The sequence below is a fragment of the Gopherus evgoodei genome, chromosome 7, assembly GCF_007399415.2.
Source record: "Gopherus evgoodei ecotype Sinaloan lineage chromosome 7, rGopEvg1_v1.p, whole genome shotgun sequence".
Classification (NCBI taxonomy): Eukaryota; Metazoa; Chordata; order Testudines; family Testudinidae; genus Gopherus; species Gopherus evgoodei.
Genome location: NC_044328.1, coordinates 17,699,891 through 17,727,585, shown reverse-complemented (window position 1 = coordinate 17,727,585; position 27,695 = coordinate 17,699,891). Strand labels below are relative to the sequence as shown.

Genomic DNA, 27,695 nt, shown 5'->3' with positions numbered 1-27,695 from the left:
GTGAGAGTGTCTGGCTACCCGGCTGGGTTTTGTGGGGGAGAGGAGCAGAGAAATAGAAACTGGGTTGTCATAGGGGTTTAACTCTCTACTCCTGGGGAATTTTTGTGTGTGTCTCTATTGTTACAGACATACTTGCTGACAGGTATTTTGAAAAAAATTATCAAAATAATTGAAACTGGCATGATTATATAGTGAGATTTTGACAAAGAAAATGTGCAGAATTTTAAAATATTGTTCACATAATTTTTAATTTTCTGGTGCAGAATTCCTCCAGGAGTAACATGCAAAGCAGGGGATGCTCACTGAAGGTTCCAGTGCAAAGGAAATTTTGTATCATGAAAGGATGAAGCACCAACACATGTAAGATCACAAAACATACATATAATGGGAAATGGTTATCTGCCAACATTTTCAAGGTTATCAGAATTTGTTTTCATATCCTTGAATATGCATATGAGATTACCTGCACAAACCCTCCTCTCCTGGCTTTTAATGAGACTTTCTACAACCTCTTCTCCCCACTACCTGCTCAGTGACACTCAATGTTTTCGTTTCTCTTTTACTAAAAGGACAAAAGAAATAAGACTACCAAGAAACATAACAGAAATAGAGCCCAAAACCGCAGAGACAAAGACTATGTTACCAAGAGTTTCAAAGCGTGAAACGATTTCAGCAAAACAGGAAAACAAACCTCTTGAACAAATAGCGAGACAGACATTCCTCAGGCTACAATCCGGACTGTTGAACAGCAGTGTCCCTTTAACTCAATGGCACCCTAGGGCCTAGGATGCCTTTTACACTGCTTTGCTGTCAGAACAGCCACACCTGGCCAGCTCACATAGCCTTCAGCATGCAAATTCATTCCCAGCTAAATACATAAGCACTCTGACCAGTCAATCATGAATTACATACAGGACAACACCCACAAATTCTTAGCCTCAGCCTTGTTCCCCCAGAAATGCGCATCTTGTACTGACCAGCACACTACTGAACAATGCAAGCTCATAGAAATTCCGGCATTTAATTAAAGGAAATGATATATGCACCAGCCTTGTTATACTAAATGGAGTTTCCAACACACTTTAATCCAAACAGAGAGGTTACTATAAAACTATAAGATAAAATCTATATTTCTGTAGTTAATTATAATCACTTAAGTGATTATCAATGATGATCCATAATAATCAGGATTGGTTACAAAAGAAAATGAGTAATACGCAAGCTAATACCTACTTAACAAGCTAAGTGAACACACAATACATTGTCTTACCATACATTGTTGCAGAGTAGCAGCCGCGTTAGTCTGTCTCCACAAAAAGAACAGGAGTACTTGTGGCACCTTGGAGACTAACAAATTTATTTCAGCATAAGCTTTTTCCCAGGGAATGCCTTACTGCTAAATGATGAACTAGCACTCTGCAGTGTGTTCCATTCTATGGATCCGAAGAAGTGAGCTGTAGCCCACGAAAGCTTATGCTGAAACAAATTTGTTAGTCTCTAAGGTGTCACAAGTATTCCTGTTCTTTTTGCATACATTGTTGGAAATTTCACAGGCCGAGTCTCCTTCCAGCCTTGGACCACTCCCCCTTTAGTAGTTCTTTGAGAGTAGTTGATGTCACGAGCAGAGACATGGAAGGATGAGAGGTGAATAGGAGGTCACTGTCTCTCATATTTATATCCCTCTCCCTTCAAGGATTACCCCCTGCTGGGATGTAGGCAACAAGCTGTCTCTTGTGGATGTGCGGTTTGCAACATTCCTGGGATGTAATGTAAAATTTCTTGTTTACATCTCCCCCTTGCTGGGGGAGGTCCACTTAAGTAGGTGATGGCCCTTTAACACCTGTCTGGGATGCCAGTGTGCCTTTCTCTCTGAAAAAAATTGTTTTTGTGGATGTTACCCAGAATTACAACACAGTTCAGTAACAATCATGCAGTAGAAGCTTATAATTTTGCATGGTGTCATTACACATATTTTAACAGGATAATTATATTCAGCAGATTATAACTTTTCAGATGATACCTCACAATGTGTACTTTGTACAAAATGTATCATAGTCTTGTAAAAGTGGTGATCATACTAGTGTAGTCTGTATCTGTATCAAATCAATATGGACAATGCTGAGACTGGTTATATGACTCATTTCCCGATGAAGTCATTTCATTCCTTCTCAGTGTATGCCAAAAGTTAATTCCCTTCACTCCCCTCTGAGCACCCAATCCTTCCAAAAGAAACTGCAGGTGCTCAACACCTCTGAAAATTAATTTAATGTAGTTATGTTCCTGAAAAAATCTACTTTAAGTGAGAAGATGTTAAGCGAATCCAATTTCCCCATAAGAACTAATGTAAATGGGGGGGGGCTAGGTTCCAGGGAAATTTTTTTCGCCAGATAAAAGTATTTTATATATATATATATTAGTGTGTGTGTGTGTGTGCACTCGCACACGTGTGTATACACACATATTTTATATGTATATATACACACACACACAAACAGTATAAGTTTTAAAAAAACAATTTAATACTGTACACAACAATGATGACTGTGAAGCTAGGTTGGGGTAGTGGAGTCAGAGGGTGGGAGAGGGAGGGATATTTCCCAGGGAATGCCTTACTGCTAAATGATGAACTAGCACTCTGCTGAGTTCTCAAGGGTTAACACATTGTTGTTAATGTCGCCTCACACTCTACAAGGCAGCATGAACGGAGGGAGGGGAGACAACATGGCAGAGAGAGAGACAGATAGACAGACACACCGTGTGTGTTTGTGCACGCGCGCGAGAGAGAGAGAGAGAGAGATGTGCATTTCCGCTTTAAGTACGCTGACCCCACTAAGTACACTGCCTTTGTAAGTAGATCAGCAAGATCTCCGTCCTGAGCCCTGTCCCTGGGGAGATAGGGTAAAGGAGCGGGGGCGGAGGGACACCCTGACATTAGCACCCCTCTCTGCTCCCCCTTGCACAGCAAGCAGGAGGCTCCCCCGAGCAGCTCCAAGGCAAAGGGTAGGAGCAGTACATGTTAGTGGGGGGAGGGACAGCTGAGCTGCCCGGCAATGGATAGCCTGCTGGGCAGCTGCCCCACAGGGAACTTAGGGGAGCCGGGGAGCTGATGGGGGGGTGGGTGGCTGCCAGTCCACCCTGGTTCCAAGTCCCCACTAGCTAGCTCCAACAGGCTGCTCTTCCTGCAAGCAGTGGACAAAGCAGGTGGCTGCCAAACAACATTATAAGGGAGCATTGCACAACTTTAAATGAGCATGTTCTCTAAATGATCAGCAACATAACAACAAAACAACGTTAACGGTGACAACTTTAAGTGTGAAGTTACCGTATTATATTCCTCTAGAGATCTCTCTGAAAGCAGCTAAGAGGGTTTTTTTTTTTTTTTTAAGTAATATGCATTTACAGTCCTGGAACTTATGACTATTTCTCTTCCCTCCTAACCTCAACTCCTATACAGGTGCAGTTGCCCTGAACTGTGGCAATACCCATCTGATTGTTTGCTGATTGTGAAGCTTACTAGTTGTCAGTCTAGCTCCCAGTAGACAGGACAGCCATGTACAAAACACCAGAGTTGGACCCTTGTATGCCTATGCAAATACTAATACATTGCAGTAATTCTGATATAGAAACAAACTTATGATGCTTTTTTATTTGGCACAAAATATTTAACTAGTCATAGGTCTACTGTAAAAAAGGAAGCTATAACAGGATAATTGTTTGCCAAGACAGAATGTAATGTGTGAAAGTCAGTCTCTGAAGTTAAAGATAAGAGAGCCTTTTTCCTCTCAATTCTCACTATATCACATTTTCACTAAAATTAGTGTAATTTATACTACAATGAACATTTAGATCTTTGATGACAGCTGACAAGTGCTCTTATTTATTTCTTCATGTTTATGAAAGCACACACCTAATACTCAGGGCTTGGCTACACTGGAGAGTTGCAGCGCTGGTGATGGGGTTACAGCGCTGCAACTCACTCTGTGTCCACACTTGCAAAGCACAGCCAGCGCTGCAACTCCCTGGCTGCTGTGCTGACTGTACACCTGGTCTGCTTAGGATGTAGCGATTCCAGTGCTGGTGATGCAGTGGTGCTCATCAAGTGTGGCTACCAAAAGTGCTGTTATTGGCCTCCAGTGTATTAGGAGGTATCCCAGCATACCTTTTCAACCACTCTGCTCATCGTTTCGCACTCCACTGCCCTGGGCTCAGGTGACCCGCCCTTTAAATGCCCTGGGAATTTTAAAAATCCCCTTCCTGTTTGCTCAGCCAGGTGTGGAGTGCAATCAATCAATCACTGACCATGCTTCCAAGCCCCAAACGAGCCCCAGCATGGAACACTTCCGAGCTGCAGGACCTCATCAGTGTTTGGGATGAGGAAGCTGTGCAGTCACAGCTGCGCTCCAGCCGTAGAAATGATGATACCTATGGCCAGATATCAAAAGACCATGCTGCAAAGAGGCCATGAATGGGATGCGTTGCAGTGCAGGGTTAAAGTAAAGAAGCTGCGGAGTGCCTATTGCAAAGCCCATGAGGGAAACCGCCGCTCAGGAGCTGCCCCCACGACCTGCCGTTTTTACAAGGAGCTGGATGCCATACTTGGGTGTGACCCCACTGCCAATCCGAGGACCACAATGGAGAGTTCAGAGCAGGGAGAAGTGGGGGAGGGTGTAGAGGAAGCCGAGAGTGAGGCTACTGTGGTGGAGGGAGACACCCCGGAGTCCCAGGAGGCATGCAGCCAGGAGCTCTTCTCAAGCCAGGAGGAAGCTAGCCAGTCGCAGCAGCTGGAACTTGTTGGTGAAGAAGAAGCAGAGGAGCGGGTTCCCGGTAAGCTGCTTTTATTTTAAGGATGGAAATGTTTCGGGAGAGGAGGGAAGGTTATGGCTGCCTGCATGCATGCCTAGATGTGGAATAGCCCATTGATGTGGTCTATCACATCACGGTAATCGGCCTCTGTAATCTCTTCAAAAGTTTCAGCCAGAGTGTGGGAAATGCGCTTGCGCAAGTTTATAGGGAGAGCCACCGTGGTCCTTGTCCCAGTCAGGCTAATGTGTCTGCGCCACTGTGCGGTGGGGGGACCATTGCTGCACACAGGCAAGCTGCATAGGGACCAGGGCGGAATCCACATTGCTGTGGAAGACCCTCCCGCTCTTCCCAGGTAACTCGCAGCAGCGATATATCTGGCAGGATAAAATCCTGTGGAAAATGCAGGGATAGTGTTCAGTGCACTTTCCCCCTAGCTGCTCTCTGCTTTCCCCAATGCACAGAAACCCCAGTGAGCCCTGTCTCGAGCAGCTCCCCTTCCCAGGTGAGTCATCGCAGAAACATGGATTCATTAATCACTCATTCCCCATTACTCATCATGTCTTTGCTGCTGTGGCCTCTCTGTGCTATGTGTAAATGATACTACAAATAGTCTACAAACTCCTTCACTGTGATTATAAACAATGTAGCCTCTGTAATAAATGTTTCTATTTCTGTTTTTTTTTTTGTGTGTCCTTGAATCCTCCGGCCCTATCACAGCCTGCTGAAAGACTACAGAACTTGAGGAGGAAACCAAGGAAAGGCAAAGAAGATTTGGTGAAAGCAGTTATGAATCAGTATGCCAGTGAGAATAAGAGGCTGCAGGACTGGAGAGAGAAAATGCATCAGTGGAGGGAAAAACACAAAGCAGGAGAAAGGAACTGGCTATCAAGAAAAGCACAAAGCAGCTGATAAGCCTCCTGGCACGCCAAACAGACTGTATGCAGTCACTCACAGCCATGCAGGCAGATCACTACCGTGCTAACCCCCCCCCATCCCAAAGCTCTCTCCCTTGTGCCCCAGTGTTTGCTCAAAACCCCCTTCTCCAGCATCCTGGTTCTTACCAACACCAGCTGCCCCCAACACCTGTATGTTTACCTACCAGCCCTGAGAACTATGACCCTTACCCTATGCACTCAACCCCCATCACCATGCAGCATATTAATCCTGAAGTGCAGCAGGCATTGCACAGCACTCTAGGCAGGACATATTCAAACCTCTGACTGTACAGTTGAGCACCCTACCCCCCTGCCCTTTTATGCACTGTATTTTGAATAAATGATTTCTTGGCTTTTAAAACAGTTTTTATTATTGCAGAAAGTGAAACATACTGTACCCCAAGGGAAAAACAGGCGCTGCAAATCATTGTAACCACTGCACTTCACTCCCGTGCAAGGCACCAAACATTACTGTTGGCTTTCAGCCTCAAATTGCTCCCTTAAGGGACCTCTAATCCTTGTAGCCCTGTGCTGGGCCTCTCTAGTAGCCCTGCTCTCTGGCTGTGCAAATTCAGCCTTCAGGTGTTGAACCTCGGAGGTCCATTCCTCACTGAATGTTTCACCCTTCCCTTCACAAATATTATGGAGGGTACAGCACGCGGATATAACCGCAGGGATGCTGCTTTCCCCCAAGTCTAGCTTCCCAGAAAGACATCTCCAGGGCCCTTTTAAACGGCCAAAAGCACACTCCACAGTCATTCTGTAGTTGAACCGGTCCTTGCTCCTGTCAAGCTTCCCTGTATACGGTTTCATGAGCCATGGCATTAACGGATAAGCAGAGTCTCCAAGGATCACAGTGGGCATTTCGATGTCCCCTACTGTGATCTTCCGGTCTGGGAAAAAAGTCCTGGCCTGCAGCTTCCTGAACAGGGCACTGTTCCGAAAGGTGCGTGCATCATGCACCTTTCCAGGCCATCCTGTGTAAATGTCAATGAAACGCCCACGGTGATCCACAAGCGCTTGGAGAACCACAGAGAAATACCCCTTCCGATTAATGTACTTGGATGCCAGGTGGGGTGGTGCTAGAATAAGAATATGCGTCCCATCTATCGCCCCTCCACAGTTAGGGAAACCCATTTGTGCAAAGCCATCCAGAATGTCCTGCACATACCCCAGAGTCACGGTTCTTCTTAGCACGATGCGATTAATGGCCCTGCAAACTTACATCAACACTATTCCAATGATCGACTTTCCCATTCCAAACTGGTTCGCGACCGATTGGTAGCTGTCTGGAGTTGCCATCTTCCAGATTGCAATAGCCACCCGCTTCTCCACTGGCAGGGCAGCTCTCAATCTCGTGTCCTTGCGCTGCAGGGTTGGGGTGAGCTCAGCACACAGTCCCATGAAAGTGGCTTTTCTCACCCGAAAGTTCTGCAGCCACTGCTCGTCATCCCAGACTTGCAGGACGATGTGATCCCACCACTCAGTGCTTGTTTCCCGAGCCCAAAGGCGGCGTTCCACGGTGCTGAGCACGTCCGTTACTGCCACAAGCAATTTATTGTCACAAGCATCAGGCGAATCGATATCGTCGGACTCCCCACTGTCACTTTGGAGCTGAAGGAACAGCTCAACTGCCAAACGTGATGTGCTGGCGACATTCATCAGCAAAGTCCTCAGCAGCTCGGGCTCCATTTCTAACAGAAATCGCGCTGCAGACTCACAATGGCGCCAAACTGCTGGGATGTGTAGTGATGCACCACGGGGCATTGGGACAGGAAGTGGAATGACCCGCACCCTTCCGTCCCCTTCCCACAACCCACGACGCCAAAATGGGATGAGGTGCTCTGTGGGATAGCTGCCCACAATGCACCACTCCAAACAGCACTGCAAATGTGGCCACACTGCAGCGCTGGTAGCTGTCAGTGTGGCCACACTGCAGCGCTTTCCCTACACTGCTGTACGAAGACAGCTGTAACTCCCAGCGCTGTACAAATGTAAGTGTAGCCATACCCTTAGTGTTTTCATACACATTAAAATGAAGTCAGACTGTGAAGTCCATTCCTTTATTTGAAGACTTGTATTTTCACATTAGCCTATCTATCCTGCAGTCAACTGCAACTCAACTTTGAAAATTTACTATTTTACAGCTGAGAGAAGGGAAAAGGACTGCATCCACAATACTTGTTTGTATAGTGCATAAATGTTATTAATACAGTAGTTCTCAATCCACGGGCCACTTGCAGCCCAATCGGCACAGAGCTTTGGCCCATGTGACATTCTCAGGGCCATACAGGTAGTATTGTAATGTTAAATAGGTTGAGAACCGCTGGCCTAATACAATGGAGCTAGTGCCTCTAGGTGATATAGCTGTACATATTTGTTAGAAATTGGAATTGTCCTTCACTTGGAAACCAAAAAGAAAAAGCCACACAAATAGCTTGTCATGGGACTAGCTAAATCTTAACAGAACCAATGATTCTTTAGCATCTTTGCGAAATAGAGCACAGAAGAATCTTGCTGATACTGGGAAATATCGCTTTTCAGTTGCAGAAGAAAGGACAAATTACTTATGAACATGGTAAACTGTAAGTGCTGATATTCTGATAAGAATTGCTGGAATATTATAACCACTAAAACACAGTGTTAACATTTTCCACATTTAACATTTTAAAATACTGAACTGTAGACTGAAATAGAAGCCTTCTGAAAACAGATCTACACAAGAGAGAAGTAAAGCATCAAGAAAAGAAAAAGGACAAAAGAAGCAAAGGGAGACTATTGGTTCAAATTTATACTTTGAAATGTACATTCAGAATCCCTTTTCTATGATCTCACACCTATAATCATTTTTTAATTTGCTTTGAAATGGGGGGGGGGGTTTGAGGGGACAAGGAAAAGTCAAGTAAACATATCACTTTTCTCTTTTGCCAGCCTAGACACATGCATATGCACATGGAGCATGCCCCATGGCAGCATTCTTAAGAACCTTCTACTGGCAGGTTGCTTCAGGTGTGAAGAGGTTACTTACCAATAAAAGCACAGAAATATTACATTTTCATATTCACTTACAAGGTGCACTTCCTCAATGCCACTGATCTTCAGGAACAGTTTAGAAAAGCAAGCCCCATTGGGACTGCACAAATGTCTCCACACAGCACATCACTTTTGGAGCACAGGTTATAAGAGGCCACGATGTCCTCCCAACTGCCTTAGTTCCTTCCACTAAACCCCAGCACCTTTAAGAGATCAGAACACTTAGGAAGAGGAGACGGTAGGCAGGTGAACATGCTGAGCAACAGCATTTACTAATAAGTAATCTCTCAGAAGCGGATTCCGCATGTTCCTACTTGTGGATTCTGGCTAGTACAACTTCCAGGGAAGTGGACTGAGCAGTCCCAATTAAACAAGGATTACAGAACTGCCCTCCCAAACCCAACAGCAGATTTAGATGCCATATGCAGAGTAGGGCTGCATAAAAGGCATGAAAAAGTAGCAGCCCTCAGGTTTCTCTGATGGAAATTTTACAGATCAGGTCATCAATGCTGTCTTCCTCTTAAAACTTCCAGATTATCCTAGCTGTAGTTTACCCTAATCCATTCTGACAGGCTTCCAATGGAAGGACCAATTTGCTTACACTGATTGCCAAAAGTTACAAAAAGCTTAGGCCTTGTCTACACTACAGAGTTGCAGCGCTGGTGAGGGGGTTACAGCACTGCAACTTAGGATGTGTACACACTTGCACAGCACGGCCAGCGCTGCAACTCCCTGGTTGCAGCGCTGGCCGTACACCCGGTCGAGCCTCAGGTGTAGAGGATCCAGCGCTGGTGACACTCACCAGCGTTTTTATTGACCTCCGTTGCATAAGCAGGTATCCCAGCATACCTTAGAAGCCTCTCTGGTAATCATGCAAACTCCACTGCCCTGGGCTCACCTGACCCCTCCTTTAAATGCCCCAGGAATTTTAAAAATCCCCTTCCTGTTTGCTCAGCCAGGTGTAGAGTGCAATTAATCAATCAATCACTCAGCGACCATGCCTCCACGCACCAAACGAGCCCCAGCATGGACCAATGCAGAGCTGCAGGACCTCATTAGTGTTTGGGGAGAGGAGGCTGTGCAAGCACAGCTGCGCTCCAGAAGGAGAAATTATGATACCTATGGTCAGATATCGCAGTCCTTGATGAGAAGGGGTCATGAACGGGACGCGTTGCAGTGCAGGGTCAAAATTAAAGAGCTGAGGAGTGCTTACTGCAAAACTCATGAGGGAAATCGCTGCTCAGGAGCTGCCCCCACAACCTGCTGTTTTTACCAGGAGCTGGATGCCATACTTGGGTCTGACCCCACTGCCAATCCTAGGAGCACGATGGAGAGTTCAGAGCAGGGAGAAGTGGGGGAGGTTGTAGAGGACTGCGACAGTGAGGCTACTGGCGTGGAGGGAGACACCCCGGAGTCCCAGTACACATGCAGCCAGGAGCTCTTCTCAAGCCAGGAGGAGGCTAGCCAGTTGCAGCAGCTGGAAGTTGATGGTGAGGAAGAAGCTGAGGATCGTGCTCGGGGTAAGTAGATTTTTATGTTTTGGGAGAGGAGGGTTTTAGTTATGGCTGCCTGCATGCATGCCTAAATGTGGAATAGCCCATTGATTTGCTCTATCACGTCTCTGTAATCTGCCTCGGTAATCTCTTGAAATGTTGCTGCAAGAGCGTTTGCAATTTGCTTTCTCAAGTTGATCGGGAGAGCCACCGTGGTCCCTGTCCCGGTCAGGCTAACTCGTCCGATCCAATGTGCACCGAGGGGTGGGGGGGACCATGGCTGCACACAGGCAAGCTGCATAGGGGCCAGGGCAGTATCCACATTCTTGTAGAAGACCTTCCCCTCTCTTCCCAGGTAACACGCAGCAGTGATATGTCTGGCAGTAGGAAACCCTGTTGAGAGTTTAGGGATAATTGAGTGCAGGGCGCCAGGTTCGCGTTTCCCCAGTCCATGGCGCTCTGTTTTTAACCCCCCCCTCCTAGCACATAGGCAGCCACGCGGTGCGCTCCTGTGTTCCCCACCCACCCTCCCAGCATGTAAGCATCCACGCGGTGTGCTCCAGTGTAAGGCACCCCCCCCTCCAAGCAGGCATCCAGCACCGCGGTGTGCTCTGGTGTAAGGCACCCCCCCTCCAAGCAGGCATCCAGCACTGCGGTGTGCTCCTGTGTTCCCCACCCCCCCTCCAAGCAGGCATCCAGCACCGCGGTGTGCTCCTGTGTTCCCCACCCCCCCTCCAAGCAGGCATCCAGCACCGCGGTGTGCTCCTGTGTTCCCCAACCACCCTCCAAGCAGGCATCCAGCACTGCGGTGTGCTCCAGTGTAAGGCACCCCCGCTCCAAGAAGGCATCCAGCACCGTTTTGTGCTCCTGTGTTCCCCACCCTCCCTCCAAGCAGGCATCCAACACTGCGGTGTGCTCCGGTGTAAGGCACCTCCCCGCCAAGCAGGCATCCAGCACCGTTGTGTGCTCCTGTGTTCCCCACCCTCCCTCCAAGCAGGCATCCAGCACCGCGGTGTGCTCCTGTGTTCCCCAACCACCCTCCAAGCAGGCATCCAGCACCGCAGTGCTCCCCGCCCCCTCACCAGCAGGACGGCGTGAACGCGGACCAAAGAACACCCCACCCCCCCCAAGCAGCTAGCTCACCACCTTCCTGTTCACTACTGTCCCCTCTTCAGGACACCAGCTACCTCCTGTACCCATTGCTGATAAACCCCAGTGACCCATTGGTCATTTCCTACTCCGAAGGGGAAATCGGGGCAAAACCACTCACCCCATTGCTCGCCATGACTTAGCTTGCCAGCCCTCTCTGTGTTATGTGAGGTATGTGAGAAGGATGCTACCAAAAGTCTAAAAAGTCCTTCAACGTGTGATAATAAACAATGTAATCTCTCTTTTTTCTAGTGACCGTGACTACTGCAGCCGGATCACTGGCCTCACGTAGGTTGCAGAACTTGAGATGGAATCCTAGAAAATCAAAAGAGGAATTGATCAAATCTGTTATGAGCCACTACAACAGAGAAAGTAGGAAGACACAGGAATGGAGAGAGAAGACCTATGAATGGAGAAACAGTGTACATGAATGGAGAAAGAATGTACATGAATGGAGGCAAACAGAAAGCAGGAGAAAGGAATTGTCTGCAAAGAAAACCACAAAGCAGATTCTAAGCCTCCTGGCTCACCAAACTGAGTCTTTCGAGTCTATTGCAGCCATGCAGACAAATATGTACCGTGGTAACTCACAGTCCTCCCAAAGCCCTCTTCCTTGTTCCCCAGTATTTCCACAAAACACCTTTCTCCAGCAGCCAGCTCCTTATTATCCCCAGCTGCCCCCAACACCTGTACGATCACCTACCAGCCCTGATAACTATAATTCTTACCCTGTTCACTCCACCCCCATTATTCTGCAGCATAGTAATCCTGAAGTGCAGCAGACATTGAATAGTGATCAGAATAGGACATATTCAAACCTGTGAATGTACAGTCCACCACCCCAACCCCCTTGCCTGTTATGTACTGTATGTTGAATAAAGTTTTTATTTCTTTTTCACTACGTTATATTGTTGCTGGAAGTGGTAAATATTATACACCAAGGTAAAGCAAAGCACATCAAATGCATCAAACATTACTGTTGGCTCTCAGCATCAAATTGCTCCCTTAAAGCATCCCTAATCCTTGAAGCCCTTTCCTGGGCCTCCCTATTAGCCCTGCTCTCTGGCTGAGCAAACTCATCCTCCAGGTGTCGAACCTCGGAGGTCCATTCCTCACTGAATCTTTCACCCTTCCCTTCACAAATATTATGGAGGGTACAGCACGCGGATATAATAGCGGTGATGCTGCTTTCCACCAAATCTAGCTTCCCATAAAGACAGCGCCAGCGTGCTTTCAAACCGCCAAAAGCACACTCCACCGTCATTCTGCACCAGCTCAGCCTGTAGTTGAACCGGTCCTTGCTCCTGTCAAGCTTCCCTGTATATGGTTTCATTAGCCAGGGCATTAAGGGGTAAGCGGGGTCTCCAAGGATCACAGTGGGCATTTCAACGTCCCCTACTGTGATCTTGCGGTCTGGGAAAAAAGTCCCTGCTCTCAGCCTCCTGAACAGGGAACTGTTCCTAAAGATGCGTGCATCATGCACCTTTCCAGGCCATCCTGAGTAAATGTAGTGAAACGCCCACGGTGATCCACAAGCGCTTGCAGAACCACGGAGAAATACCCCTTGCGATTAACGTACTCTGATGCCAGGTGGGGTGGTGACAGAATAAGAATATGTGTCCCATCTATTGCCCCTCCACAGTTAGGGAACCCCATTTCTGCAAAGCCATCCACAGTGTCCTGCACGTTCCCAAGAGTCACGGTTCTTCTTAGCAGGGTGCGATTAATGGCGGTGCAAACTTGCATCAGCACCATTCCAACGGTAGACTTTCCCACTCCAAACTGGTTCGCCACCGATCTGAAGCAGTCTGGAGTTGCCAGCTTCCAGATTGCAATAGCCACCCGCTTCTCCACTGGCAGAGCAGCTCTAAATCTCGTGTCCCTGCGCCACAGGGTAGGGGCGAGCTCAGCACACAGTGCCATGAAAGTGGCTTTTCTCATCCGAAAGTTCTGCAGCCACTGCTCGTCATCCTAGGATTGCAGGACGATTTGATCCCACCACTGAGTGCTGTTTTCCTGAGCCCAAACGCGCCGGTCCACGGAGCTGAGCACGTCTGTTACTGCCACAAGCAATTTACTGTCTTCACAGTGAGGCAATTCAATATCATCGTCTGACTCCTCACTGTCACTGTCGCTCTCACAGTCACTCTCACTTTGCAGCTGAAGGAATAGCTCCACTGCCAAGCGCGATGTGCTGGCAACATTCATCAATAAGGTCGTCAGCTGCTCAAGATCCATTTATAACAAAAAGTCGCAGAAAAAGCGCTGTAGAATCACAATGCCGCCAAACTGCTCGGAATGTGTAGCAAAGAACCACGGGGCGTTGGAACAGGAAGCGGAAAGACACTCACACTTCCTTCCCCTTCCCACAAGCCACAGCGCCGAAATGGGACGAGGTGCTCTGTGGGATAGCTGCCCACCATGCACCACTCCCAACAGCGCTGCAAGTGCTGTAAATGTGGCCACTCTGCAGCGCTGGCCCTATACAGCTGTACTAACACAGCTGTAACTACCAGCGCTGCAAAACTGTAAGTGTAGACATACCCTTAGGTTAGTTTATAAATGCCTTAGTTCTACTCAAACACATGCTCAAAGCCCAAGGTCCAGGGTATGAAGCTTCCTTTCCCCATCACAAGAATGAGATTTTGGAAAGAAGACAAAAAATTAATAGCCTACTTTGAGTAGAAATCAGACATTCAAAGGGGAAAAAAATTGGAGGAGGATACATAACTTTGTTCCTGAGGAAATAAAAAGCACTCTTTCAAAGGATCAAAAGGTGTATCTGTCAAGGTTTCTTTCCCCACTCTGAACTTTAGGGTACAGATGTGGGGACTTGCATAGACACTTCTAAGCCTAATTACTAGCTTAGCTCTGGTATGCTGCCACCACCCAGAATTCCAGTGTCTGGGGCACTCTCTGTTCCCCCAAAACTTCGTCCCCTCCCTGGGTTGCCTTGAGGGACTTCACCAATTCCCTGGTGAACACAGATCCAAACCCCTTTGATCTTAAAACAAGGAAAATTTAACCATCCTCCCTCCTTTCCCCCACCAATCCCTGGTGAGACTAGATCCAATCCCCTTGGATCTTAAAACAAGGAAAAATCAATCAGGTTCTTAAAAAGAAAGCTTTTAATTAAAGAAAGAAAAAGGTAAAAATTATCTCTGTAAAATCAGGATGGAAAATGCTTTACAGGGTAATCAGATTCCTATAGACCAGAGGGGGCCCCCCTAACCTTAGGGCTCGTCCAGACTGGGGGGGAAATCGATCTTAGATACGCAACTTCAGCTACGTGAATAACGTAGCTGAAGTCGATTATCTAAAATCGAATTACTCACCCGTCCAGACGGCGCGGGATCAATATCCGCGGCTCTCCGTGTCGATTCCGGAACTCCGTTGGGGTTGATGGAGTTCCGGAATCGATATAAGCGCGCTCGGGGATCGATATATCGCGTCTAGATTAGACGCGATATATCGATTCCCGAGCAATCGATTTTAACCCGCCGATACGGCGGGGTAGTCTGGACGAGGCCTTAGATTCAAAGTTACAGCAAACAGAGGTAAAATCCTTCCAGCAAAAAGAAACATTTACAAGTTGAGAAAACAAACATAAGACTAACATGCCTTGCCTGGCTAATTACTTACAAGTTTGAAACATGAGAGACTGATTCAGAAAGATTTGGAGAGCCTGGATGGACATCTGGTCAATGAACACAAAGAGCACAAACAAAAGACTTCCCTCCATCAAGATTTGAAACTATCTTGTCCCCCTATTGGTCCTCTGGTCAGATGTTTACCCTTTCCAGGTAAAAAAGAGACATTAACCCTTAACTATCTGTTTATGACAGTATCCATTAACCTTTTCAGCACTAGGTTAAAACATTACACTGGAACAGGTTCTTTGACTAGAGACAGATTATTCTATCTTTTAAGGACTCTCACGATGGTGAAATTGCTGCACATTTTACAGTCGTCAACCGGAAGGTGGAATGAGATTGCAGAAAGGTATACTTTCATAGTAATATGGAAAGGGCGAGCGTCTTCATGTATCATAAATAGCCCATAATGGATGAAAGGACAGAGTGCACAGACATATAGTTATCTTCTGCCCATAGGGAAAAGGCATCTTCAGCTCTAGAAGCGTTATTTTATTGTCATTTCCTGGACTGCAGCAAGATGCTCTGCACTCTTGCAGAACATGTCAAGTCAGAAGTAGTTATGTCCTATAATCAAAATAAGGAGGCAAAATTACTCTGGATTTAGACAGTCTTCGCTTAATGATCACCAGCAGAAGATGACTGATTGAAAATCTTATACTAGATCTTTGCTCCAGTCCAATAGGAGCATATCTGATGGAGACTGTTCATCCCTATTCGTAGTTTGTGGCAGAGCTCAAAGAAAAGAACGTTCTGAACGGAAGGTCCATCACAGACTGCTTCAGAAATTTCTCATGCTGGTTCTGTGGCTTCTGACTTAAGTTACAAGCAAAGAAAGCACTTTGTTTGACAAGGTTAGGGGCCACAGATTGCATCCAACAAAGCCAGACATCAGTCCTACAGGGATCTCACTTCAACAGAGCAACTGAGAGTGAGAGCACCATCCTGCTTTTTTAGAGAGAGAACTCTGACGACATGTTGCCCCTCACCAATTTCACAAAAAACCACTTAAGTAGCAGCAAAAATGACTTTAGAGCACATTTAATGGCCTGCAGCTTCAAAATGTTTGCATAATGAAAGGCTTGATACTTCCTATGCTGGTCTATACAGACAGCAAACACCAGAAGGTCCCAACTAGCTCAATTTGCATAAGAATCAGCCTATGAAAAAGTTGCAAAACTAAAAGGGATCCCTTCTGGAAAATTACTACTACTTAGGGATGTTTAAGCTATTAGTGATGTTACTATAGTGTATGCTGCTATTTTAAATGCATGTCAAATCCTAGAAATGAAGGCTGGGTGTCACATTGAAGTTCTCCTAACTCTTTTTGATGGAGAAAGCGTAACACAAATATTGTGCTTTGGGATAAGTGTATTCTCACCTCAAAATTTATACATATGATTGGTGAACCTCACAAACTCATTTCCTTTTTGTATAAATAAGGAATTAAAAGTAGGATTTCAGCTGTCCAGCAACAATGCAACATGCTGTTACGCCATTCTGGGCTGTTCAGAATCCACCCTTGGACATATGTTTGAAGCAGGGGCAGCACACTCAACCCCTCTCTGGCCTCTGTTTACTTGTTCCAGAGACAGCACCATTTGCTATGGCTTAGCAACAATGCAAGATCCTTAAGGGAGGCCAGAAACTCCATGACAAAGATCTTTGAGTTGTTTAAGCGATTCAACTGTCAAAGGCATCCCCCTCTCATATTGTCAGCTAATATTTTATAATATATCTAACTTCCTTGGATACATATAAATGCAAAAATTAAGCACCAATAAAAATAAGCCAGCCTGAAATGATAGCATGAAGATGGCATTTTGTGCCTTAATAGACCAAACATCAATCCAAAATAATTCAAACAAATAGGCAATAACTATTTTGATCCCTACCTCAAATGTTTTTCCGAGTTTAAAGGAAAATTGATTTAGTTAATTTTAAGGAAAATAAAAGTCAAGAATATTTATCTGAAGAAGGCATTAGAGATTTCTTTACCCACTCTCCATAGCTGTGCATCCGTTACCACAATGCAGGCAGCAGCATTTCCTGTGCTCTTGCCCTATAACAGCACTGGCAGTGCTCTATTTCAACATCTCTAATAGTGCAGCGTATCCCATTTCTTATTTTGACAGGCAGCAAGAGTCTGATCCATTTTACCATTTAATCTATCCTAGTGTCTTGTAACTTATTTGAAACTTTACCTACATAGACCATGTTACTAAAAAAATCACTCTTTTAAATGCTGTGTTAAGCACTCATGAAAATTTAAAAATAGCAATGAGAACAAGAAATAAAGTAAAGAGAGGTCATGCAAGCTTTCCTAGTTTTAACAATGCACTTTTATCCAGACCTCTATCAGCACAGAGACTCTCCTATTCAGAGAACAGAGTGCAGTCAGAACACACACTCGTGATGTTTTTGCATTTTAAGTTTATAATCTGCATTACATTGTCCAGACTGCTAAGAATTTGCAAGTTGTAGTTGTAAAACAGCACCATGGAGTTGGTGAGGTACTAGTTTTCATTCATGGTTCAGGTATTTGTAAGAAAGTCATGTTCTGTGTTTCCACCAAAAGGAGGAAATGACATAAGGAACTTTAACCAGAAGTTGCAATTATCCATTATTTGCTGCTTTGCTAAGAAAAAACAGTTATGAAAACTATCCTACTGTGAAAGGAATTTGCAAGTCTTGTGTCAACTGGTCATCAGTGGAGATAAATTAAAATAATTCACAGCATATTTCAAGGGGGTATGACACACTGCTTCACTGGGAAAAAGTTTTGATGGACAACTAGATGACAAGGATTACTACTACAAAGCTAGCAGGAAAAAAGAAATTATCAGGAACCTAATTAATGCTGATCTGAATTTTGTATTACTACACCACACAGCTGGCAGTTTGTGTCCATGGGAGACATTCCACTGAGGGAGCCAGCTTGCCTAAATTCTCCTATATTGGCTTGCAAAAGCAAGCATTTGAAGGAGGAACAGGAGAAGAAAGGAGTTTTGGAATTCACTCGGAAAAAAATATACTGAAAAAGGGAATTCCTCCCCATTCCCCCCACCTAATTTTCATTCCATCAGCCTCATTTGTGAGCCAACAGTAACGCCTTAACTACCACAAACTTTCTCAGGGCTTGTCTATACAAACCTTCCATATGGCTTAGATTTTAAGATGTCTGAACGGTTTCCTCATCTAATGTATTTCCTAATTGTTACGTAAAGTTTTCTGATGCTATTCATTTCACTCACAGAAGAACAGCATTTATCAGATATGCCTAGAGTACCATAGGTGCCAGTGGACCAGTGTATTTTTATGATCAAACTCTTACACACATATTTGACAGAATAAAGTGATTACATTAATCATTCTGGGAGAAGCACTTCTCCAACTGATTGCAGATGAGGAACTACAATCCGACGCTTCCCCCCTCCACTCCCGTCCCACAAAAAACAAACAAACAAAAAAAAAAAACACCACACTGTAGCCAAGGCCAACTCAGCTACACCAAGAAACTAGGTCTGAAAGCCATTTTTAGCTTTCTGATGGCAACTCTAGTTGACATATTCTGAATACGGCAAACTAGACAACAGAACAGCCAGTAAGCTTAGAAACCTAGACAAGAATCTGCTTCCATACAGCCCCAATTCTTGGACTATAATTTGCCACCTTCATCACAATTTACAGAAAACTCTACCAGGACTATTCTTCCCACGCAGAGAGAAACTAGACCAGGAACAGAGGACAAAGCAGCATAGTCCAGATCCTCTTTTCTACCCACCAGTGATACGGAGGATCGATCATTTCAGATTGGTGCACAGAACACTACACAAAGCTTCTTTAATATGCAATCACATTACAATATAAAACATGTTTAAACAAATCATACCTGTATGAAGCTGAACTTTCCCAATCACTCCCTCCACCAAACCCAGGCAGACAGGATTCCAGGCCAGAAGAAGATCCGTGGCTGCAAGAAAAATTGAGGCTTATAAGAAAATCTGAAATGTTAACAATAGACACTGACATTAAAAACAAAACACTTTACTTTTCAGGAATTTCTGATGCACTGTGTAAAGAGTTGTTTTCATCATCATAATTTGAAAGTATTCTATAAGACGTAAAAAGAACAAGAGTACTTGTGGCACCTTAGAGACTAACAAATTTATTTCAGCATGAGCTTTCGTGAGCTACAGCTCACTTCTTCAGATGCACCCACTCCAAACAGCTAAATGCAGTGCCTTGCATAATGACAGGTTTCAGAGTAACAGCCGTGTTAGTCTGTATCCGCAAAAAGAACAAGAGTACTTGTGACACCTTAGAATCTAACAAATTTATTTCAGCACGAGCTTAGGTGCATCTGAAGAAGTGAGTGGTAGCTCACGAAAGCTCATGCTGAAATAAATTTGTTAGTCTCTAAGGTGCCACAAGTACTCTTGTGCTTTTTGCGGATACAGACTAACACGGCTGCTACTCTGAAACCTGTCATATAAGACATAAGTTACTAACCCTTGACAGTTTAATCAGCACTAGTAATTACTGTTCTGAGTGAAACTCAGTTATGTGACTTCTATCCAAGGCTCATGGATTCCCAGTAAATCTCAAGTTAATGAGACAAGCTTAGTGTAAAAACTAGTCTGTTCACTATAGCATATTTATCATTTGAAACAAGCCTCATCCAAGTGTCCAAGAGAGGGGGAATGCCATGGCAGTTACTGGTGCTCTTTAGTCTCAATCATGTAATAGCAAAAATTATCACTCTCCCTTGGAACACACATCCAAGCTATGCTTTGATACAGACTATGAAATAAAATCCAATTCATCCAATAGGGACATGGTACAAAAAGAATATAATGAGATTACCATTTGGGGGTAGGCATATCACCCTGAATTGTATGATCAGCGTTAGAATGATGCAGAGCCAGCTCCTTCCACAAGCCAGCTCCTTGTCACAAGCCAGCACAGTAAAGTAATAAGTATGAAGGTTAGTTTGTACCTCGACTGAGATGCTCAAGATGCATGCTTACTAACACTTTCTTCAAGTTTAGAAAACATCCTTTGAAACCATTTCTACCTCATAGAAGTGAAATTATTCCCAGGGTTTTATAGACAAGGAAAAACTCCACAAATCCTCATTATGGTAGAACAAAGCAATGTGTGTTAGAAGTTTTATTCAAGTCTCCACTTACAGCTTCAAAATGTATCCGATAATAACAACAGATCACAACAATACTATATGTACTAAATCATCCAAGGAACATGACACACTGAAAAGAGAATCATTCATCCAGAACACTTGGGGGAAATAAGGTTTGGCATTTCTGTTTTCTACACTAAGTTTTTTATTCCAATATTGTTTCCTCCCCACTTCAGAGGTCTATAGTTTAATCATCAAGACGACCTGGTCTTTTGTGTTCCCAGTTAAAACAGTCAGATGTGTGTCCATTTATTCTTTTGCGTGGACACATATCTGACGTCAGGAATCATAACATTCAAAAACTAAAAGGAGAACACTTCAACCTCTCTGGTCACTCAGTAACAGACTTAAAGGTGGCAATTTTGCAACAGAAAAGCTTCAAAAACAGACTCTAATGAGAAACTGCTGAACTGGAATTAATTTGCAAAATAGATACCATTAACTTGGGCTTGAACAGAGACTAGGAGCAGCTGGGTCATTGCATAAACTGACAACTTAATGTCAAACTGATACTTAAATTATTCTTTTCCCACTCAGTTTTCCTCAATTTTAAGTTAACATTAAAAATGCCAAATGGATTTTGTTTTCCAATACCATAAATTTAACAAACTGTATACTGTACTGCAAACAGTGAACCAAACTCATCAGGTAGTTGTGAAGTAATAATTTGCACAAGGAATTTGAAAGTCTGACAGGCTAGGCTAGGCAAGGCAATATTCCACAATTCAAAATCAGGTCCAACCTGGTTTTAGCTATTCCCATTACATTAGGTAACCAAGTAAAATAGGTAAACTGCATTTGATATCAAGCCGGCCTATATCGGGGTGTGTGTGTGTGTGTGCGTGAGAGCAAGCATAGAAAATATACAATGCAGGAAGTAGCTCCAAAAACTCAATGGTATAGCCAAGGGCTGGTAAGGCAATCTGTCTCGCTGGATAATTCACAGAATGCCAGCAGAGCCAATACAGGAGGGACCCTGGAACATGGCATTGCTCCATGGCTGGAACTCGTGAATGACTCAGTGTCTTTCTTGGACCTGGAAGACGACTTACTGCCATTCTTATGTGCATGCTTCGTGACTCATGGCTAGGCCCCAGCGCAGGGTCCATAGCACTGGTAATAGCGGAGCCGGACTGAGGCTCTGCAGTAGGAGGCACATTCTTGGACTGTTGTGGGGGGAGGAAAGAGGGGGAAAGAGTTCCCTGGCCAGGATTCGACTGTGGCCCCACGGCAACCTCAATGAGGTGCTTCTTAAGATGGAAGACTCTTCCTTCCCGTCTACAAGCAGGGAAGGCGAGGCAGATACTTCATCTGGACATTGTGTGGGTTTCCCCCAAAAACAGTACAGACAGCATCTTGGGAAAACAAGCACAGACTTCGAATCCTGGCCTCTTCAACATAATCAAGAACCCAGACTTGGGTACTGGAGAGAAGGTTGCAGATTGTTTGGCAGGAAACTGCCGAAGCTGAGTCCCCAGCCTTTAAACCTGCAAAACTTCTAAAAACAAGAAAACTACTACAAAAACAGCAAGAATCCTGACTATACACAAAAATAAACAGTTTTTCTGAAAAATTTAGAAAATGCGTCACCAAGGACAAAAGGATGGCAAAAGCCATGACTTGGACTATGCATCAGTGAGAAAGAACCGAAGATATGGTTGGTCTGCCCCACTCTATCACCTTGGGCGAAACCCTGAGGCAGAGAAAGGGTGCATGAGCAGACTGACGGACATTACTACTTTGAAACGTTCCAGGCACATGGGGTGCATAAGCCTCAGTGGAATGCAACAGGGACCATCACTCAAAGAAGAACTAGCTAAAGCCATCGCGAAACTCTTAGTAATTATCTTTGAGAACTCGTGAGGGATGGTGAGGTTCCAGAAGATTGGAAAAGGGCAAACATAGTACTTCTCTTTAAAGAGGTGAACAAAAAGGACCTGGGAATTGTAGACCAGTCAACCTAACTTCGATACCTGGAAAGATACTGAAACACATTATTAAATAATGAATTTCAAAGTACCTAGAGGATAATAGGGTCATAAGGAATAGTCACCATAGATTTGTCAAGAACAGATCATGCCAAAACAACCTAATTTCTGTCTTTGAGTAAGTCACTGGCCTACTGGATGGGGGGAAAAGCAGTAGATGTGACATATCTTATTTGAATAAGGCTTTTGACACAGTCCCACTTGACAGTCTCATATGCAAACTAGGAAAATGAGGTCTAGATGAAATTACTATAACTGATTGAAGGATCATACTCAAAGAGTAGTTTTCAATGGTTTGCTGTCAAACTGGGAGGAGTTATCTGCAGGGGTCAGTCCTGGGTCCAGTATTATTCAATATTTTAATTGATGACTTGAATAACAGAGGAGAGTATGCTTATAAAATCTACGGATAACAGCAAGCTGGGAGGGATTGCAAGCATTTGGAGGACAGAATCAGAATTCAAAATGCCCTTTACAAATGGGAGAAATGGTCAGAATTCAACAAGATGAAATTCAATAAAGACAAGTGCAAAGTACTTCACTTAGAAAGGAAAAAAAAATCAAATTCACAACTACAAACTGAGCAATAACTGGCTAGGCAGTAGTGCTACTGAAAAGGATCGGGGAGGGAGGTTTATAGTGGGTCACAAATTGAATCAATTGATGCAGCAGCTAAAAAGGTTAAAATTCTGGGGTGTTTTAAAAGGATTGCTCAAAGACAGACACAGGCGGTAACTGTCCCACTCGATTTAGTGCTGGCGAAGCCTGAGCTGGAGTATTGTGTCCAGTTCTGGGTCCAAACTTTAGGAAACATAGGGATAAACTGGAGAAAGTCCAGAGGAGAACAAAAAAAATGATAAAAGGTTCAGGAAACCTGACCTATGAGGAAAGGTTAAAAAACTAGGCATATTTAGTCTTCAGAGAAAATGCCTGAGGGGGAGGAGGGAGACAAGAAAAGAGTATTCAAAGATGTTAAGGACTGTTATAAAGAGGATTGTGATCTATTGATCTCCATGTCCACTGAAGATAAGACAAGAAGAAATAAACTCAATCTGCAGCAAAGATGATTTAGGTTAGATATTAGGGGGAAAAGATTTAACTACTAGGATAGTTAAGCTCTGAAAAGGCTTCCAAGGAAGACTGAAATCCCCATCACTGGAGATTTTTAAAGCCAGTTTAGACCATCTCTGATAGGTTTATGTCCAAGTTTACTTAATCCTGCCACAGTACACTGGGCTGGACTAGGACTTCTTGAAGCCAGTCCTACATTTCTATGGAGTCTATAATAAAAATAGAACTCTGTAAAGAAGAAATTACCAGTAACTTATAGAAAATACTAATGAGAAATAGAATTTAACTCAGCTGATGTCATATTTACTATTAACATTCCAGTTATTAAAGAAATGGCAATTACTGTAGATAATTTTTTTTCCAAAAATTTCATCAATAAGCTGTTTCACAAAAAGTTATGCATGCATCTGAAGAAGTGGGTATTCACCCACGAAAGCTCATGCTCCAAAACGTCTGTTAGTCTATAAGGTGCCACAGGATTCTTTGCTGCTTTTACAGATCCAGACTAACACGGCTACCCCTCTGATACTTGACACAAAAAGTTAGTTTGCTTAGATAAAACAACAAGATCTAATTCACTATTAAGGTCATTGGAACCTGCTATTTCCCTTGAAAACCCACAGTTTCAGTCCATTTCAGCTCCTTCTTTAAAGATGTTATGCATGACAGAGAACTACATCCTGAACCAGGATGAATTAGACGTATTGCCCTTTTTATTTCCTATGAAAGAATAAAATGAATGCCTGCAGCAAATGTAATATGCCATTTTTAAACTGGATCTTAAGTGCAGGTTTTGTAACCTATATACATGTTGCTCTTTTGCCCCGCTTGCTTCAGTCTGGACACCATTAAAAGTTTTTTTAGCTATTAACCTAATCTAACACTTTACTTATCATCAGAAGCAATAGATACAACTGAGGTTGTGAACTACTAACCTCTTCCATGGGCTCTTTACTTTCTACAAGATTCATTTGCAAGCTCTCTCTCTCTCTCTCTGCCAAAAGTAGAGTTTGTTTTTTTAAAAAGATGGAAATGGAGTATATACAAATTCAAATTGTGCCAATGTTGAAAACATTTTGAGGGTACTGTAATAAAAATAGGAATCACTATTTAAAAGGGCAGGCTCAAAAGTAACAGAGCTTTGAAAAGTAATACATATACCAACCCAAAATTAGGGTTCCAGAAAAAAACAGTACGTGATCATATAATTAAAGACCACTTTAAAGCGGATGTACAATGAGAATGCTTCACAAGCATAACTGATATTTTATTTTTATTTTTTTTGAAAGTATCCAAAATAATATAGGAATACCTGAAATTCCCATCATGCAGTAGTATTTTTCAGTCACTTGCATCAAACTACAACAGAAAAATTGCTTACGTTTAAAATAAAAAATGTTCAAGTTGTGATAAGTGCAGAGACTAGGATTCCTTCCAGTTATTTTTAACTTCACTTTCCATTCTTTATACTATTTAGTTTTGCATTTCTTAGCTTGGTAACAAAAGTAGGTGAGTCAGCCACAGTCACTTGTCTCTAGTTAATTTGACTTTGCAGTAGTCACTCAATAATTCAATGCTTGGGTTCCAGGTACTACCGACAAAACACTGGCTTTAAAAGCTTTCCATCATGTGTTTTTTTTATTATTATTATTATTATTATTATTATTTTTAAAGGGACAAATATTTTTAGTCCTAGATTTTGTTTAAAAAAAATTACTTTTCATTGAGCTTAAAACGGGCCAGTTATCACCTACTAAGTGTTCTTATGTCCTAGAGATATTTTTAAAAGTATCCTTGACCTGGTTAGCTACACTTTTTCCTTCTCCTTCTTGACTTTCTATTGAAAAAGGCATTTCCTCCAAAGACTACAAACCTAGCTGCCCCTCCTCATCCTGAGTGAGGTGGGTTAGCTAATGAAAGCCACAACTGCAGAAACTCTACTAGTGTAAAAAAGAAGTTGTGGAAGTAATATGCATATTTAATCCCACTATTTGCTCGCTTCTTTGTTGCCTCCAATCTTCCCTCATCTGTACACTATTTAGACTAAAACTATTTCCAGTGGGGCCCTTTCTTCATTCTGTAATGTACCTAGCAAACTATTAACACAATGCAAATAGTTCAGATTAAGAAAAAGCTATTTCCAAAAGCACGTAAGTCAGTGGAAGTTTCTCTTGACTAAGGAGCGCAGACAAGAGTCCCTAGAGAAGGAACACTGACTTCTGCTTATTTCATTGCTAACTACAGCCCTTTTTAATTTCGAGGTAAGCAGGGAGAGAAGAGAAACAAGCCAACTAACATGGTAAAATAGAAATACAATCATTTCCATTTTCTTGGGTGTGACTGAGCAAGCTCTCTATAGAAGCACAGAACACAAGAAGGTACACGTCCTCACAGTCCGTATTTAGGCAAGTGACAGTACTAACTAAGCACAATTCTTTTATAACCCAACTAGGATGGTTACTTGTGGAATTTTCCTTCAGTATTTGAGATGTGAAGCCTTTGGATGAAAAGCATATATTTAAAATAATCTTATTACATACAAACTCATAATGGGCGAGAGTGAAAAGGAATTTCTTTAATTTGCAGCAGCAGGAACATATTAAATCCACCAATAAGATTTTAAGTTTCCTTGTTACTATAACCCATATTCAAATCTCAAAACAACTAATTTTCCAGAAACAATTATGAACCTTTTCCTGATCATGCATCACTGTTCATTTTTCCACACCAGTTACAGTTTCTTACAGGAGTCTTATATCCTTTGTACACAGTAACGAAATGAAGCTTTGCAGCTTGCACTGAAACAAAGGAATGCAATCTATTGTGGCAATAAAGGTTCCCTCCAAGTTGGCAAGGTACAACACAACTCAAATTGAACTTACAGAGAGTATATCATAATTACCATTTGTGGCAGGTCCTAGGTCTGAGCAGTAGAAAATTCACAGGAGGCCCAGTTAAGCAACAATTGTTTAAGGATGCCAGCTTAATTTCCAGAGCTCTTACTGAGCACACACCACTGCCAGAGAAGTATCTGGCCACACTCCCTTCATACATACATCTTACCAAGCCATCCCAACACAAAAGATAACCCTTAGGTCTGTACAGTTCCCTATCTTCATCTTACGAAAGTATGCCAGCCCCCTTTAAATGTTACAAGCTTCCAAAGGTGCAGATCCATACCAATGGCTTCATTTCAAGGACGCACTCCTTGAAAGAAGAGAGAGGCAATTACAGAAAAACAGTGTGTGTGAGGTAGTTCACACACCATTTTGAACCAAATCCTATGAAAGTGGGCAGCCAGAGTAGCCTTAGGATAGAGCAGGGGTTGGCAACCTCTGGCACACGGCAGGAAGCGGCGCAGGGCGAGGGAGAGCCTGGCCGCGGCTTCCCGCCACCCCCACTGACCTGGGACGGCAAACCGTGGCCAGTGGGAGCCACGGTCAGCCGAACCTGCCGACGCAGCAGATAAACAAACTGGCCCAGCACGCCAGGGTGCTTACCCTGGCGAGCCGTGTGCCAGAGGTTGCCGACCCCCAGGATAAAGTAATAGTTATCTTAAAGTTAAGAGCAGCATTTTCCATACGCAATCTAGGACACTGGATGTTTGAGTCCACAATGAAGGAAGCTGACGATATAGGCTTGGTGCAGAAAGCTGTTCACTTCCAGACCACTGCAGGTCTCACCTAGCCCATGGAACAGATATTTCAGTCTCTGTAGTGGCTTCTTTATTGCTTCGAGATGTAACCGGAGATGCAAGTGATTATGTAAGAAAAAACATAGGGTTTGGCATTTGACCAGACCAAAAATAATTGTTCAACTGACCTGTCATATTATGAAATATTTTAAAATATTAATTTATTACAACAGTAGCAAAAAAATAGCAAGACTTTATGGTCTCCCACAAACTTATCCTTATATAGACACTTATGCCTGATTACAAAAAACAAAGTTCCTTAACTGAGTTATTTTAACTCAGGCAACTTTCGGGCTCAGGAATGTGAAAAAAACACCACCCTGAGCGCTGCAAGATACAGCGCTGTAAAGCCTCAGTGTAAACAGTGCCGCAGTGCTGGGAGCGTGGCTCCCAGCGCTGCAAGCTACATCTGTAGAGGATGTGGAGTACGTGCAGCACTGGGAGAGCTCTCTCCCAGCGCTGGCTCTGCGACCACACCTCGCACTTCAAAGCTGTTTCAAGTGTAGCCATACCCTCCGAAAAATGTGAAACAGTGAAATGAAGTTCTAAAAAAAAATTATTGCTACCAACTTTTTTTTGTGCGTTGTTTGGTTAGCATTAAAGTGAGAATGTTATTCAAGATTGAACTGTTACAAAATACAAATGAAATTAAACAGATAAAATAAACAGCAACTAT

At 43.7% G+C, this 27,695-nt stretch overlaps 1 protein-coding gene across 1 annotated transcript in view; it reads right to left on the bottom strand.

Annotated features, from left to right (window-relative positions):
* Positions 1 to 27,695, bottom strand: part of INPP5F (inositol polyphosphate-5-phosphatase F) — a 94,174-nt gene that overhangs the window by 51,846 nt on the left and 14,633 nt on the right. Inside the window, exon 2 of the mRNA XM_030569846.1 lies at positions 18,959 to 19,039. Coding sequence (XP_030425706.1) covers positions 18,959 to 19,039 — 81 coding nt within the window. The remainder of the gene's footprint in view (positions 1 to 18,958; positions 19,040 to 27,695) is intronic.